Source organism: Typopeltis vanoorti, chromosome 1 (genome assembly GCF_054136105.1).
Source record: "Typopeltis vanoorti isolate ZY-2024b chromosome 1, IOZ_Tvanoo_1.0, whole genome shotgun sequence".
Classification (NCBI taxonomy): domain Eukaryota; kingdom Metazoa; phylum Arthropoda; class Arachnida; order Uropygi; family Thelyphonidae; genus Typopeltis; species Typopeltis vanoorti.
In genome coordinates, this window is record NC_143549.1 from 1,095,220 (window position 1) to 1,113,924 (window position 18,705).

General features: G+C 34.2%; 1 protein-coding gene across 2 annotated transcripts in view; it reads left to right on the forward strand.

Moving 5' to 3' along the window:
• LOC150109748 (methyl-CpG-binding protein 2-like) overlaps positions 1 to 13,696 on the forward strand; it is a 235,244-nt gene extending 221,548 nt beyond the window's left edge. For both annotated transcript variants that reach the window (XM_090406592.1, XM_090406659.1), the window contains one exon: positions 12,608 to 13,696. In XM_090406592.1, coding sequence (XP_090262718.1) covers positions 12,608 to 13,061 — 454 coding nt within the window. In that variant the 3' untranslated portion in view covers positions 13,062 to 13,696. The remainder of the gene's footprint in view (positions 1 to 12,607) is intronic.
• Positions 13,697 to 18,705: the final 5,009 nt, after the last annotated feature.

Here is an 18,705-nt window from a genome sequence, read left to right on the forward strand (position 1 = left end):
GTGTGTGTGTGTGTGTGTGTGTGTGTGTGTGTGTGTGTGTGTGTGTGTGTGTGTGTGTGTGTGTGTGTGTGTTCGTATATATACTTATGCAACGCAGTTTCGAAAAAAAAAAACACGGTGTACAAATTATAGTAACCCTTTATTTTTTCATATATTTTTCACTGCGCGAATTAAAAATCAAATTTCATATTCATCAATTTTGCATCTGCCTGAATCGTTTATGTAGTTATATGTAGTGATTAGGAGAAATACCCTTTAGCACGCATGTACGTCAATTGTTTACTGTATAAAGTAATTGATGGGGATCAGATTTAAATGAAGAGGAACTGGTATAATTAATAGATGACATCGAACCAAATGGCAGGAAAAGTTCTGCCGAAGATTCTGATTGTAATGAATCCGTTAAAGAATTCAGTTTAAAGAAATTAGCAGACGGATTGGACTTGGCTAGAAAGTTAGGATGTATTACTGACTTCTTGATAATAAACCAGTCGAAGTATGCAAAATGATGTCCAAGAGATTTCAAGTGATGACGATGTCCGGCCACTCATAAATAAAGAACATCTACGAAATATTCGTTTTGAAGACTGATGATGATTAAAATATTCATTTTATTTTTTTTGCCTAAAACATTTAAGCATTATGTACAATTTGTATTTTTATAAGTTTATACTATGTATTTAAATTACCTGAATTAAATAAAAATATTTTGTTGAATATGTTTATTGTTTCTATAATTTAAAAAAAAAAAAAACGATTTCAGAACATAACCCTACTTTTTCTGTATGATCTGAGTCTCTCATAACGTGATTTATATAACGCAGCATTTCTGTGGAACCTAACATCCGTGTTATACGAGAGTTACCTGTAATCAGTTCAGTTTAGAATAACAGTGATACTTCCTTTATCGGTTCTAGTTATTATAATGTTCGGATTTGCTTTTAATGATTTCACCGCTGTTAATTCGTGTTTCGTTAAGTTGCTTGTTATTGTTTTGTTATGATTTATATTTAAAATGTTGGCTGTTTCTAAATGTATTTTGTCTGCTATGTTATTTGGGATGAATTTTAAGCCTCTTTCAATATTACAAATAAAATCCAGTTTGTTTATCGATCTGGGTGCTACGGTAAAATTTAAACCTTTGTTAAGTACCGAGAGTTCATCTTTGTTTAAAGCATGGTTGGATAGGTTAACTATGTTACTGTTACCTGCAGGCAATTGGTGGCTCCTGTTGTTTCTTGCTTCTGTTTGGTTGTTATCGTTCAATGTGGAGAAATATGAATCTGTCTGTTGGTTGGTTTTGTCAGTCTTTTAGTCTGTGAAATTTGGAAATGAGATTTTCTTTCTTTACCGTGTTGTCTGTAATATTTTTGAGGATCATCCAAATATCTGTGTTCAAGTAACTTGAAAGTTCCGATTTTACATTTTGTACCAGGTTTTGAGTAACGGCTAAGTTCTTTCTAATAGCCTGGATCTATTCTATTCTCTGAGTAGCGCTTTCTCCATGCGGTGGTATATTCATTGCGCCTTTGTTGTGGTGAATTTTCTCTTTAGTTTGATGCAATTTGGAATTATATTGCTGTCCCTACACCATTTTAAAAAAGCCAGTCAATTGATCAAATTAGAAACATGAATAGAAACAGCTTACTGTATTGGTTGCATAATTATATATGTTGACGATGTTTTTGCAGTCTGGTCCCATTGCTGCTAGACACCTTCCTTAGCCACCTAAACAACACAAACGCATATAGTTCACAATTTACACTGAAAAACAGAACATACTTCTGTTTCTAGATACATTTGTCACACATCTTCCTTCTGGCAATCTTTCCTTCACTGTTTACCGGAAACCGACACATACTGGCCGATATATATATATATATATATATATATACACACATACATAAACTCCTACCACCACCATCTGTCATTAATACTTTAAAAAAGCAGGGCTATGAAGAACTGCTCCAGTGAACGTGCACTAAAAGACGAATTTAAGTTATCAGCAATACTTTTCTGAAAAATGGTTACAGCCAAAACACTATTAACAAAATTCTCTACAAGACCTCAATAAAAAACAAAGATAAACCAGACTACAATAAAACTATAACCATTCCTTGCATTAGAGGGACATCAGATAAAATAAACAGATAATACATCTTTGTTTAAAGCGTGTTTTAAAATACAACCTCAAAGCCACCTTTAAACCTCCTGCAAAATTAAAAAGCTTTCTCAACTCATCCAAAGACCCACTCCCTCCACTGGCCCACCCTTGAGTATACCGTATTTATTGCACCTGTAACATACCACATATAGGGGAAACAGGACACACAATTCCTATCAGACAAAACGAACATAAATGACACATTAAATATAATAACTATGGTGAGGCTGGCCTTTCTGATCATGCCCTTGAACACCTTACATAGAATTGACTTTCAAAGCACTAGTTTACATCACACCAAAACATGGTATGAATGCAAATTTAAGGAAGCCTGTGAGGTAATGATGGTCTGAAAATCCCAAACATATGGAAGGCACATATTCGACCCACGGAACCTTCCTCTCTAAGAATGGCTATAAACAGGACTGCAGATAATCCAGGATCCTAAATCAAAAATAACAATTGTAATGCTAAAAAAAAAGGACATAATTGTTACTGAAAGAAAACAAGTTGTGTATGGGGCGAGCGATGTCAAGGAAAAGGAAAGTCACTAGCGGAGTGCCTCAGGGATCTGTTTTAGGGCCATTACTGTTTAACTTGTATGTTAATGATATAAGTGAAAATTTGGATGGAGATATTCAGTTGTTTGCAGATGATACAAAGTTGGGACGAACCATGAAGAGTAGTGAGGATGATGTGACCTTGCAGGAAGACTTGAATAAATTGAGTGATTGGGCACTGAAATGGGGATGTGAGTTCAATGTTGCAAAATGTAAGGTTTTAAAATTTGGAAAACAAAGATGGGATGCAGAATTTATACTTGGTGAGGATACATTGTTGGAGGTGGAAGAAATAAGAGATCTGGGGGTGATAGTGGATAAGGATCTGAAATTTAGGGGACACATAGCCAAAATTGTGAAGACAGCACAAAGGCTTCTGGGAATGATGCGGAGGACACTGACGTGTAGAAGTAGGGAGATTCTTGTTCCGTTGTATAAGGCTTTGATTAGGCCACACATGGACTATTGTGTCCAGATCACCTTGTTTTCAGAAGGATGATGAGATGTTGGAAAGGGTCCAAAAGTGACTGACTAATGTAGTTTCTGACCTCTGGAATGTCGAGTATGAGAAAAGATTAAGGAGATGCAATTTGCAGAGTCTGGTGGATAGGAGGAAGAGGGTAGATATGATAGAGACCTACAAGTTGGTAAGGGATTGGTATAGGATCAATGCTGGAGAAGTTCTACAGAAAATAGTGGGAAATCTGGGGAGAACAGAGGTCATCCCTGGAAACTGTATAGAGGTGTGAGTAGGGGAGTGAGAGGCAGGTTTTTTTTCATGCAGAGTTGTGAATGATTGGAATGCCTTGCCTGAGAGTGTGGTGTCTGTAGGGAGTTTGAATGTGTTGAAAGCACGATGATGAGCTGTGTGTGTGTGATAAAAGGACCTCCCAGATGAGTCTTTGACTCCATGACATCTTGGGTAATAATAATAAAACTGTCTATAAGAAAGAATGTTTGCTCATGTTATCATAAATAAAATTTAGCTTGATTTAGTTTCTAAATAATTAATTTGTATTTTTTTTTTTTTTTTTTTTCACTAGAGGTCATGCCAGTAGAATACCCTGTGATCAAATCATTGTTTCTCTAGCTTACTGTATGTAATGTAACTCAGCTTGTCCTGTATATTTGTTTATACTCCAGATGATGATGATCTTAATATGAAGATCATCATCATCTTGAGCATTCAATTAGAAATAGTGTTTCTCAAAGTGTGGTATGCATACCCCTGGTATACGTGAAAGGTCTTCGGGGGCACGTGGCAATTTTCGGCCATGCATCATTATCGCATTCCAACAGCCGAACATCTTCCACATGGTGCCCACTTGGACTGGAATACTTGGAAAAGCCTCAACAGACTTCGAACGACAGGACACTGCAAACAAAACCTCATCAAATGGTGCTACCTCACTAGACCAGATAATTGGGAGTGTGGGACAACCCAGTCCATGGAACACCTTTCTTGTCCCCTTCTTCAATCACCTTGAACAAAAGTGGACCTTATATCCTACACAGAAAGAGCACTTGACTGTGCAAGATACTGGAGGAACATATGACCATGTTTATTGTATATAACTTATATATTCCTTAAAAATTCCTTAAAAAATACCACCATGAACAGCCAATGTATAAGCCTTACCACCAGACCTACTGGCTTTATAGTTGAAATGATGGGTTGTTGCAACAACTGAGTGTGAGATATCTGTTTGGCAAAAATGCAGTATCATTTCAAATGATAGGGACAATGCATAGTGTGTGCAATGACATTTTATAATCATGGTGGAAAAAAAACAAAAAACAAAAACTGTATGTGCTGCTGTTTTGAACAGCATAAGTTCTAATATTCTTGTGTGTAACATTTTTTTCTCAAATGTTTCTAATCACTCACATTATCTGGACTCACCAAATGTACAAATACCTGTATAAAAAATAAATATTTAAACAGAAAGAAATCACCATGCTACATGGAACTTGATATCTTAATTCAATATCTTTCTATAATTTTTTTTAGCACTTGTTAACACACACACACAAAAAGAGCTCTATAAAGCTTATAATTTACTCTCCTGAATCACCAAGCAGAGTTATACATCTTACCATATTGCTGTATCTTTAATTCTAGCTACTGACTTCGAATTTGAGTAAAAAGTATTACTTTTTTTTTGACAATTTCAATCTGAATTAATCTAATATCTGCTAGTATCTCAATACTGTCAGATATTATATTTCAGGTGCATCAATCCATCTGGATCTCAGTTTTTATTTGGATCTTTTTCTTGGCATAAAATACCTGTTTTGTGATACATTCTGTTGATGTGACTATACCATACCACCTTAGATTAGCTCTACTCACTTATTACTGAATGCGAACAATGTTAAGTTCCTAATATCTCCTCTTAAATCTTAAATCAGTTGAACATTATTTATCACCTAAACCAGTGGTTCCCAAAGTGGACAGTACCTCCCTCCCTGGGGGGGGGGGGGTTGCCAGAATGATCTAGGGAGACAGCAATGGCCTCATGAACAAAAGGGAATGAAGTAAGGGGACAGTAAAAGCATAAAGGATAAAAATTAGTGCTGAAAAAAATTTATCATAAAACATTTTGATGATAATTGTTGTATAACACAAGTAAAGGATATAATGGTTGCTTAAATTTCCAAGGAAACATATAAAATGCAAGTTACAACTGATCGGCATCGAAGTCCAATGACAGGTCTTAACAAGCAATGTGTTGGCGGGCACACACTTTCAAGTGATTGGGATTTTACAAATCCAGTACACATTAGCAGGAACATGTGCATGTTATGGCTTGTTCACTGTATAATACTATAAATATCTGAGACGTATGAAATCAGTTTTAGATTGTTTCTGAATTGTGTGACAAACAATTAGCAATTTGATGTCGTGCATATTCGATACCTAGTCGGTACCTTACACAGAATACACACAAAGCAAATTATTGTTGTTCCAGGAAAACAGCAGGTTTAGCGTGAGTATTTTTATACCTTTTCTTGTCAAAATAATTGGGTTTTATGTACATGAGAAATTGTATCCTAGCAATTTTGTAAATTTAACTTTTTTTTTTTTTTTTTTTTTTTTACAGATAATATCATGACTGAACCCAAGAAGAAATGTAGACAATATAATATTGAATATTTGAAATATGGTTTTATTCAGTTGCCTCCAAATAAAGCATTCCAATGTGCCTAATTTGCCAAAACGTTTTTTCAAATGAATCGATGAATTTGACAAAAGTTCATGGTGATAAAAAGATAAGGATTTATCATATTTTCAAGCACTTAAAGAAATGTTTTGAAACAACCAACATTGGCAGGTATGTTTTCAACAGCATCCAAACTAGATGATGATGGGTTGCAGGAATCTTACAACATTTCCTGACTGATTGCTAAATTGGGAAAACCACATAATGTAGGTGAAGAACTAACACTACCAGCTGTTAGTGAGGTTATATGCACTGTACTGCACAAGTCAGCCTCTGATATTATCAAGAACATTCCTTTGAGCAATAATACAGTGCAAAGAAGAATTGATGAAATGGTCCAGGATGTTGAAGACTCATTATGCGAGTATTTAAAAACAATCCAGCTCTTTATATAACTTGATGAGTCTACTTTACCAGGAAATGAAGCTTACTTTTAGCATATGTACGCTACATAAAAGAAGAAAAAAATTTTCCAAGAATTATTTGCTAAAAGTTTTCTTACTGATACTAAAGGAGAATTGCTATTTCATGCATTGGAAGAGTTTTTTTTAAAGAAAAACAAATCCCCCTGAATAATAACTTGCCAGTTGCTACCAATGGTGCTCCAGTGATAGTAAGGTGCTATCGTAGTTTTATTGCATATTTCAAAGAGGAAGTGCCAAATATATTCACTATACACTGTGTGATACATCATCAATATTTAGTTGCCAAATACCTGAATGATTACCTACACAGGTCATTACATTATGTAATTAGAGTAGTCAACAAAATCAAAAGTCATTCATTGAATGACAGATTGTTACAATTTTGTATTGAAAATGATGAATTCAATCACTTGTTGCTCCATACAGAAGTTCGTTGGCTATCAAAGAGTGTCTATTTGAATTATTCAATCCCTTGCTGCTCCATACAGAAGTTCGTTGGCTATCAAAGAGTGTCTGTTTGAATTGATTTTATAAAGTTTTTTTGACCAGTGCTACAGTTTTTAGAAAACAGACATGATTCTTTATGAGCCAACTTGATTAATTTCAAAAGTGACATAGCTTATTTGACCGACTTGTTTAACAAATTTAATGAAACAAATCTACAGCTCAAGGAGATTAGCTGAATTTAATAAAAACAAAAGCTGTTATTTCTGCATTTGTGTCAAAACTTGTCCTGTACAAACGAAACTTAGGATGAGAAGAATTCAGCCAATTTCCAAATCCATAAACAGTGGGAAAATGTGATGAAGACATGCTCAGCTATTGTCACCACTTGGAGACTCTCCATTGGGATTTCATCCAACGATTTCAAGATATTCTTGAAATGAAAATACCTGATTGGATTTTGGACCTGTTTTCAAGTACAAACAGAAGAATCTTTACAATTACAAGGAGAACTTATAGAAGTAACAACAACAAATGAGGAATTAAAATTCAAAAACAGGTACCAACAGTTCTGGTTGCAAAAGCAGATACCCATACTTTATCCTGGATTGTGGGCTGTAGTAAAAATGTTTTTAATCGCATTTCCATCATCATATTTAGTTCATTTTAGAAATTAGACTTTACAACCATGTTATAAATAACTCTTTTAATTTCCCGACATTTCGATCTTCATATTAAGATCATCATCATCTGGAGTATAAACAAATATACAGGACAAGTTGAGTTACATTACATACAGTAAGCTAGAGAAACAATGATTTGATCACAGGGTATTCTACTGGCATGACCTCTAGTGAAAAAAAAAGAAAAAAAAATACAAATTAATTATTTAGAAACTAAATCAAGCTAAATTTTATTTATGATAACATGAGCAAACATTCTTTCTTATAGACAGTTTTATTATTATTACCCAAGATGTCATGGAGTCAAAGACTCATCTGGGAGGTCCTTTTATCACACACACACACACAGCTCATCATCATCGTGCTTTCAACACTTTCAAACTCCCTACAGACACCACACTCTCAGGCAAGGCATTCCAATCATTCACAACTCTGCATGAAAAAAAACCTGCCTCTCACTCCCCTACTCACACCTTTATACAGTTTCCAGGGATGACCTCTGTTCTCCCCAGATCTCCCACTATTTTCTGTAGAACTTCTCCAGCATTGATCCTATACCAATCCCTTACCAACTTGTAGGTCTCTATCATATCTACCCTCTTCCTCCTGTCCACCAGACTCTGCAAATTGCATCTCCTTAATCTTTTCTCATACTCGACATTCCAGAGGTCAGAAACTACATTAGTCAGTCACTTTTGGACCCTTTCCAACATCTCATCATCCTTCTGAAAACAAGGTGATCTGGACACAATAGTCCATGTGTGGCCTAATCAAAGAAATGCTGATTGGAAAGTTTCATCCTATCTTAAGGATACCAGATATATTTAAATATTTCTATTGGAAAAGGCAATGGAATTAGCTAAAGGAATGCAGAGAAACGACCAGGGCTTCTGACCTAATGTCCAATCCTCACCTTCTCGTGGTGCACCCTGTTGGGTATCTACTTGGATACTGAACGAACGAGGATGGGCTGGCAATTTGGGATTTAGCCGACCAAATTGTATTCTTATTGGATAAACCAAAATTAAAAATTATGGTACGACATGACAAAATTTCATGCCGGCTGGTGCATCGCCCGGTTAAACAAGGCCCCCGTTGTTTTCGCCAGAGAACCAGGGCGAACAGCGAAAAGTCAGCTACTGGAACAAATCTGAAAACAAACACCAACTCAACATCACCAGAGTTAAAGATCGGTACTATCAACGTAAGAAGCCTGAATGGCAAAGAAATGGAGCTAGCTGAGGAATTAGATAAGTACCAGATCTACTTAATAGGGTTGACTGAAACAAAAGAGACCAAAACTGGTGAGATCTTTCTGAGCAATAAATACAAAATGTTATATTCAGGCAATGACAATCAAGGAAAAGAAGGAGTAGCCATAGTATTCAACACAAAATAAGAGGCTAATCTTCTTGAATGGCAGTCAGTCTCAAGTAGAGTAATGTGGGCAAATATGAGAATAGAGAACTGGACAATGAGACTTATTTGTACCTATGGTCCCACAGAAGGTTCTACTAAGGTAGAAGTGGAGGAATTTTTTGAGGCTTTAGAAAAAGCAACTGACACAATGAAAAATGAAAAGTTGGTTGTTGGGGATCTAAATAGCAGAGTAGGAAATGATTGTGAGACATACAAAAATATTTTGGGAAAATTTGGAGAAAAGAGCAAAGCTAATAATAATGGCAAATATCTGTTGGATTTCTGCTCAGGACATGGACTGGTTATTACTAACACCATGTTCCAACAAAAAAATGTGCACAAATTCACATGGAGAGAAGAGGCTAGGAATAAGAAAAGTCTCATTGACTATGTTAATGTTGATAGTGATGTTTTCTCCCTGGTGCAGGACACCAGAGTGTACAGAGGATTTGAAATTGGAAGTGATCACTATCTAGTCTTGAGCAAGATAAAATTGAATTTCACATTGAAAAGAATAACATGTAAGAAAGTTTTAAAGCGAATAAAAGTTGAGCAGCTCTCAGACGTGAACTGTAGACTAAAATACACAAAGATTATTGAAGAAAAAATGAAAGAGTTTGAGAACAGGAATCAAACCTTGGAGTTTCAGTCACAAGCCTTGAAGAAAACCCTGACTGATTCAGCCAGAGAGGCATGTGTTGAGGTTGTCTGCAAGGATAGAAAAATCAGAACTCCCTGGTGGACACAGGAAGTTAAAGAGGCAGTGAAGGAAAAGAAGAAAGCATACCAAAAGTTCCTGTCAAATAAGTCAGCTTGTGCTCTTAGAGAATATAGAGACAAATGCAAGAATGCTAAACACTGTGTAAAACTAGCTAAACAAAAGTCATGGGAGGACTTTGGCAAGAATATAGAAAATAAATATCAAGAAGGTGGCAAAATATTCTGGAGGTTGTTGAAGAAGCTTAGGAATGGAGGAAAGTGTGCTGTAAAAGTAGTTAGAGATGATGATAAAGGTGACATGAAAACAGGAGAAAAAGATATCCTTGAAGTATGGAGTAATTACTTTGAAAAACTTCTAAATGAAACAAGCAGTGATGACAGCACAGTGGTAAAAAACACTGACCAGGTATGCAGTCAGGAATACATATCCATACTTGAAGTAGAAAAAGCCATCAAAGGCTTGAAATGTGGAAAGGCAGCAGGAGTAGATGATATTCGACCAGAAATGCTGAAGTATGGTGGTATAAGAGTCTTACAGTGGCTCCACTGCATAGTTCAGAAGGCCTGGACAGAGGGACGAATTCCCGATGATTGGAGTAGAGCTCTCATAGTACCCATATATAAAAAGGGAAATAAAACTGCATGTGAGAATTACAGAGGTATTTCCCTACTGAATGTTCCTGACAAGATCTATTCAAGTATACTTGAGAAACGGTTGAGAAGAATTGTGGAAGAAAAGCTTGGTGGAGAACAAGCTGGATTCAGGCCAAATAGAGGCTGTCAGGATCAGATCTTCACTTTACGACAAATAGTCGAGAAAGCATGGGAATATAACAAAGATCTGTATTTAAGTTTTGTCGATTTGGTCTTTATTTGAGTTGTAAGTCAGCAGTTAGAATTGAAGGAAGTACAGGAAGATGGTTTAATGTTAAATCTGGTGTGAGACAAGGATGTACATTATCCCTTCTGTTATTCATTATCTATATGGATCACATTATGAAGGAAAGTGGTATTAAACATGATATCAAAATTGGAGATGTTAATGTCAGCTCTTTGCTTTATGCGGATGATGTTATACTTCTAAATAAATCCGCTACAAGTCTGCAAGATTCTCTGACTAAATTGAATAGCTGTTGTAATAGATATGGTATGAAGGTCAGCAATAAAAAGACAAAGACAGTGAAAATAGGCAGAATCATTGAAAATGTCAACTGTGTTGTGAATGGAGAACCTGTGGAACAAGTAAAACATTTCAGCTATTTAGGCACGATTTTTAGTGAAGATGGTAAATTAAATATAGATATAGACAACAGAATCAGCAAAGCTGGTATGGTGGGAAGTCAATCGAATAAATTCATATGGAATAAGAGAGAAATTAGTCGGAACACTAAATTAGCTGTATACAAGACAGTGTTCAAACCAGTTTTAACTTATGGATCTGAGAGCTGGGTCAGAAGTAAAACACTTGACCAAAGACTAGAGACCACAGATATGAGAGTCCTGAGAAAGATAAGCGTGAACAGATGGCATCAATAGCAATATCATATTAAAAACGATTATATTAGGAAAGAACTTGACATTGTCAGCATCAAGGAATGCATTAGCAGAGCTAATCTCATGGGGTTTGGTCACTTAAACATAATGGGCAAGGAAAGATTAGCAAAACAAGTGTTCTCTTCAAAACGATCCAATGCAAGACCAAGATATATGTGGATTGATACGGTACAAAGTACCTTAGACGATAGAAATATAAGATCTGATAATGTTGGAGTCTTGACAAGTAACAGACTGATTTGGAGGAAAATTGTAGATAGGAAGTTAGTAATGATGTAAATTTTTCATGTAGTACTATCATATCCTGTACATCCCTTGAGGGTACATAGCAGGAATTTGATGATGAAGATGATGATGATAGATATGTAGTTTATGAAGTAGTAAAAAAAAAAAAAAAAACATTTTCTCTCTGGTACAAAAGTTTGTGACATTTATAAGAGCATTTATATTTTTTTTTAAATTTATATTTTCAGAAAAGGCCTTAACAAAGAAATTGACTATGAACAGCTTTGTTGTTGTGAAAACAAAGTTCATCTTATTGTACATATTTATAAATTTTATGTGTGGTCAGTTTTGAATAGTCTATCACAAACAACTTTTTTTTTTATGAAAACCATACCTTATTCAAAAATTGACTGTAGAATCAGATAAGATAGGGTTGGCTTGATGGGAGCAGTATAAAAATTTTTATACTTCTATAATAACTATAATTTTTTCCCTCTAATACTAAGGTGAAAAAAAAAAAAACCATTCAAAAAAAATTCTGTTGGAAAAATTAAGCTTTTAAGTTTCTTTCGGTTAGTTATCTTCAAGTCAGACACCACATGTTTATTATAAATATCTTGCAATCATAAATTTTCTTTATTCTTCTTCTTTAAAATTTAAAATAGTTTTTACAGTTAAATTTATCTGCCCACTGAATGCTGTCTGTGTTGTTTGTGATAAATACAAGTTTACTGACTTAAAAAAAGTGTGTGCGGGGGGGGGGGGGGGTGTCATTACTAAATATTGTTGTATAATTTAATTGTAGCAGTGACTATAAAATTCGTTTTTTTAATGTATTCTCACGTCAGCTTGCTTTTATTCCAAGAATATAAAAAAAAAAAAAAAAAAAAAAAAAACTAAGTTTTTGTGAGGAATATTTCTTCCACCTTCGTATGAAACCAGATATCTTACCTTCAAGTAAAAAGCCTTTATAAAGGTTTCCTAGTAGATTTCACCAACCAAAGGGCATCACTTCTGACATCTGCAGAGACTGCTGTTAGAAATTAGGCTATTTGTTGCTTTTTACTCCTTGTTTTAATTTTTTATATGTTCTTTTTTATCTCATTATCTCATATTGTTTGTCTTTCCACATTTCTTTTCACAAAAATGAATAATGCAGTTGTTAATTATGTGCTTCATTCTCTTTTAGCCCTGAAGGGAAGAAGTTCAGATCAAAAACAGAATTAGCATCATATTTTTCTCAGATTGCAACTGATTTAAAAGCTGACAACTTTGACTTTACAGTTCGAGGTAAAGGAAGTGATTATGCTCATAACACAACAAAGAAAAGGTTGAAAAATGTTGATAAAAGAAATGTTAGAGAAAAGCGAAAAACATCTGGCTCCTCTTTATCCTCTCCAAAGTCATCAGGTTCAGCAAAGAAGGCTCATAAGAAATTAGTTGTTAAATTACCTTTTACTTCTCCCAAGAAACGTATTCTTTCCAATTATCAACAGCAAAGTAAATCTGAAGAGGAAGCTGTCACTGAAATAGTATCGGGAAAAAAAGTTGAACTGATACTTGAAAATCAGAAATCAGTGAAAAAAGAAAGATCTTTTAAAGATGAAAAATTTTCTAAGAAAAAAAAGAGCAAAAACAAGTAATTCCTCTTCCTATCCATTTCGGGCTTTTTTTTTTTCTGTTTATTTTTTACATTTTATAACAAGTGCAATGTAAATAGATCAAAATGTATCCTTCTCTGGTGATGGACAAGTTTTAAATATATACAGAATGCAGTTTGTTTATATTCATCACAGTTCTCCTTCTCATTATTTTAAAATTAATTTACTTTTTTTATTGCTTTACTTGAAAGTTAGATTTATCATGTCTGCATGTATTGAATAGTTAAATATCAAAATTGAAATGCTAAGTCGAATTTATAATTGTTTGTAATTCATAATGTTTCATTGTAAGTTTGAATATATTTGAAAGAGTATATTTCAGATTTTGAAAATCATACTGTTTTTCCATGTATCTCTTGATAGAGAATCATTATCAGTCTAAGTGCTGTTTTGTGAAAAAAACCTAAACTGGTATGATTTTCCGTCAGTAAAACTCAGTGTCATTATTCAGTCATTTGTAAATGTTATCATATCTATAGGTAAAAGTACTTTGTATATTTTATTGCTGCCTACTTACTCTGGCACTAAGTCTTAATTTGTTATTTGGTTGCATTTATGGAAAGATAAATGCAACAATTTCACTTCTTTTCCCCAAAATAAAATATTTAAGCTATTAAGTATGCATATGTGAACACAACTCAGAATCAAAGCATGTGCATCGCTACTCTTCTCATTGCCCAAGAAGTTAAATATGATATTAGCATCTCTTATATTTACATTCTTCAGTTAATCATTCTGGCAAGCTTCTTTCCATTTGTAACACAGTACCAGCAGTTTTAATTTGAATCCATGTTATATAGCCTAGTTTTCTTTTCAAATTTAGACATATCATCTCAAAAGTTGATTTAAATAATTTCACTTGATTAAAAGTTGTTTAATCAGATGGATTAAAATTTGAGATTGTTGGCTTTTTAAGCATGTTGATAAACAGATATTAGTTCTTTGCTAAGTAATTGCTGTTATCTTTAGATTATTTTGAAAACATGCATAGAATATGATGGTTGGGCCTTCATTATATAATAGTTATGAATATCTGGCTCACCTAATTGTGGATGGTGTTGCTACTCTCTACCCAATAGATCAGTGGTTTTAAATCCCAGTGCAGCATGAATGTTTGTGAGAGTGTTTTTAGACAATTTTCATGGTGTGAGACTACCACCATTCTGCTTATTGGAGACTTGGAATGGCTTTAAAACAGGGCTATATTTATATTCACTACAATTTTGAATTTACCCAGTAAAAATTTTATTGAAATTAATATAGTTTGAATTTAAATTCAAATTCAAAATTGCAAATTTTGATTAACATTAAGGTTCTCTGTAATTCATTCTAACATAAAGCAAAAAATCTTTATAGACTGAATAAAGTCTTTATGTCACAAGTAGCCTTAAAACATCAAAAATCTTTATAGCTATCTCTGTATTGCTTAGTCCTGTAATGTACCAAATGAAAAGGTATTGTATGTATTATACTTTTACAAGCAATCTCAGCATTCATAGTGAATGTAAAATTCAAAGATTTTTAGATAAGTGTGAAGAGCTTTTTATACTATGTGGAACTATAAAAACATGTAGTGGAATAAAATGGAAAAAAAGAGCATAAACCTTAAATGGTGGATTCGTTAAGAGTATAATTTGTGTTTAACAATAGTCATCAGAAGTCTAGGATTGGTTGGAAAACCTATGTATGTAACATTTTTTTTTTTTAATTTTTTTTTTATCAAATTTGATTAGTTGAGAAAAGGACCATGCACATGAATACATACGTGGTATGTGCTAATATTTCAGTAGTGGAATTTAAGTTACAATCATTCATTTTGTTTTTTCTTTTCTTCTATTGGATTTTGAATCAGGTATTGGGATTTAGTCTCAGTAATCTTCTGACAGGTGAGCAAGACCACAGTGAACAAATCATGGATCTGATTATCAACTAGCATGTAGTACCCACTAATTTTTATGTGAATCCCATCCTGAAAGTGTCAAACTTTTTTTGCATCATAATTCATCTACTCCAGAGATCATATGCTATTTTTTAATCCCCTTGAGGTCTCCAATAAAGAGATAATGGCTTACTCTTGGTAGCAAAAATCATCTACCACCTGAAACACTTCAAACATTCATGCCTACAGTTAGGATTGAAACCTAGAGCTGTTTGTTGGAGAAAGAATGCCTGCATGTGTTGACAATGAAATTTATATACAGTAGTATCTCGCTAATCTGAACCTCTTTAGTCCGAACCCTCCAGTAATCCGAACTGCGGTTTGAAAGAAAAAAAACGTTTTATTTATTACGTAATATTATTTTGTGTACTATTAATAATTAAGGATGTAGCATTCTCAGTTGCTGCTGCTTGGGAAGCCGTCAAACCTGAGGCAATTCGAGCATCATGGAAAAAACTGTGGCCTTCTAAAATTTGGCAAGATAACTACGGTGATACACAAAAAGATGAAATTCAAAACGTGCATAATTTGACTAAAAATATAAATTTAAATGTTGAAATTTCACAAACAGATGTTACGGAATGGATTACAGGTAGAACGGAAAATGAATTCGAAATCAAATCCGACACTGAAATTATAAATATAAATATGATCCTACAGAATGAATTAGAAGACGATGCTGACGATAAAGGACTCAAAGAATAAAAATAAAACATGAAGAGGCAGTTGACAGTTTTAATATGCGTATAGAATGGGGTAAGCTGAATGATACGCTATTCCACAAAATTTTATTGCTAATGCAGCTCCGAGAAGAAGCATTAGAAAAAAAGTTTAGCTTCCAAGAAGCAAAAGAAAATCAGTGACTTTATTTTACAAAAAAATAAAAAAAATTTTGTGTTATTTTGTGAAACTTTTTTTCCGGGATACCCTCTTTGTGTTGTGTACAAGAAAGTGACATTTTTTACGCAAATTAAGTTATGTACTGAACTATGCAATTTTATTAAATCAGAATCCTCAACAATACATACAAACTAAATTTTTACTAAAATAAACTTGTGTACTGTATTATTTTTTAAGTTTTACATTACAGTACAGTAGCTTTTTTTTCTATCAGTTACTTCATTTATTTACATAATTAAATTGATGTAACATTAGAATCTGATTATTTTTGTCTTAAATGCTAGTTATTGTTGTCTCTTGGGGGAAAAATTCACTAATCCGAACGAGCACGGTTTTTGTTGGTTCGGATTAGCGAGATACCACTGTACTTCATTATAATACTGTAATATATGTGTGTAAGTGTTCTTTGATTCTTCAGTGTGTTCTGCAATTTAAAACTCATGAAAACAGCATTGTAATTTGAATTTTTGAAAACATTATCATCCTAAATATATCGTAGGTCAGTAAACTTAAAAGCACTAATTTATAGTAATCTACTGTTTATTTGACCACAGCTGGAAAGCAGTTTGCCATTTGGATAACTGAAGAGTCAGTAAGTGAAGTTATAAATACATAGTGCTGTACCATAAGTCAGTTGATATACAAGGGTCAGTTAACACGTTCGCTGCCACGCTACTTTGGCATGGTCTGTTCCCCTACGCCGAGCAGTTTTTCTTCTTCAAGGTCAGTACGATAATCTCGTTACCGGAGGTAAACGTCCTACGAGTATACTCGTAGTTGGCTTGTACAGAGCATATACGGTCTATGAGAATACATAGTTTTGATACTAGCCCCACAAGCCAAGGATTTTCACTTCTTCAAGGTCACTACAATAATCTCGTTCCCGGAGGTAAGCGTCATACGAGTATACTCGTAGCTGGCTTGTGAAGCAGGTTTACCCACTACGAGTATACTCGTAGTTGGCAGCAAACGTGTTAATTGAAGTATTGTTTTGCAGTTCAGATAAACAGCAGATTATTGCATTTGCTTTGGTAGAGGTAATGTGCATTTCTGTGATAAAAGCAAAGTTAATCAGCTGTTTGGGATATTGTCAGGCCTAGAAATTGGTTTTTGAGCAATTCATTTTTTGATTTAAAGACATAGTTGTTGGTGAATATAAGTGTTAATAAAGTAAGTTAAAATGACTAATTTTTTATACAGGATGATATGACAAATTCATTTAGTTGCTGATGTTTGCAGGCTTGTGATATACTTTAGTACTTATTTAGTTGTCTAATCTAGTGAGTGTTAGATTCAGGGGTGGGGGGGGGTATATTAAATAGTGAATTGTAACTTTCCTCTAACTGAAATTATTTAGTATCTTAATATGGCATCCTGGATTGGACTGGTAGAGATCACCACAGAAATTATTATTATTCAGGCCTCCATGGAGTCGAGAGACTCATTGCAGGAGGTCCTTCCTAGAAAACACATTCTATCATACCAACCCTTGAACTCATTGACCATTCTTGCTCTCACCACTGTATCAGGCAATGCATTCCATGGTTCCACCACTCCATGCAAAGAAACCACTCCTCACCATCTTGTTCACAGCTTTCTTTCATACTTTCCAGAGATGGCCTCTGGAAATGAAAGAAAATTGCTATACTTACAGCAAAGAACCTGAGTGGTTCAATAAACTAGAAGTATGACATGTTTATCTCCAAAGCATGTTTCTTACAATGGGTAGTAAGAAATACTTGTTGGAAGGTAGAAGATAAAAGAAATAGACTTCACATATACCATAAATAATTAAGCAAGTTAACTACTGATGGGCTAGTCTGTTGGAAGTGCAAAAAAACCTGTTAATAATGGTCTTGTGTGAATTTGAAAAAGTTTGTCGATATTACTAGTTCATAAGGGCAAGAATATCCAAGGGTATTAACCTTGTACATTTAAGTTTGTATTGCTGATTAATAGTCATATCCAGTTTTGGAGACATTTATATTATGTAATGATACAGTATCAGAAGAGGCCAAAACATTGTCTTGATACAATTTTAATTCTTTTATGTGAGCATACAAGTGCTTTATGTTTTTAATCATATAACTTGAATAAACTAAGAGGTAGTTTGATTAATTTGGAAATATTTGGAAAAGGAAGAAATGGAAGTGTACTTATATGAAGTGATAGGACTCATTGAATTTTCACTTGACCAAAAGTGCAGGGAAGGAGTAGGAGGCATTACTTTGTTTCATGGTATATTTGTCAATTTTATTCTAATCTAAGTTAGTGCATTGCTATATTTTTTTTTTCATGTAATCTGTTCAGCTGTACAGTGACATTAAGTTATTGAATATCAGGTATGCCTAAAATCCCTTACAGCTACCCCTACATTGCCTATCCATCTAAATGCATAAGTGTAGTAAATTGCTAGTAATCTCTAGTTATGTAAAAAAAAATTCTTCCTGCTCATATGGCAGTTAAACCTTCAGATACCTTGCTGAGACTTGACACATCTGCTCTTCCACCTTTTTTGCATTCAGTTCTGACATACATCCAGCGTTACCTAAAGATAAATCTGACCTGTTCAACATCAGTTGTCTCCTCCAACTTGCACAGACCACAAGGATAATCATTTTCCATTATGCCACAAGCAGCACACTGTGTCATTGATGGTCTTCTGCCAGAAAGATATCAGAAAAATCTTTAACCTAGATGACAACAAGTCATCTAATCCAGATGCTATCCTTCCAATTGCTAAAATATCTGCTCCAAAATTAACACCCATTCCGTAATGCCTGTACA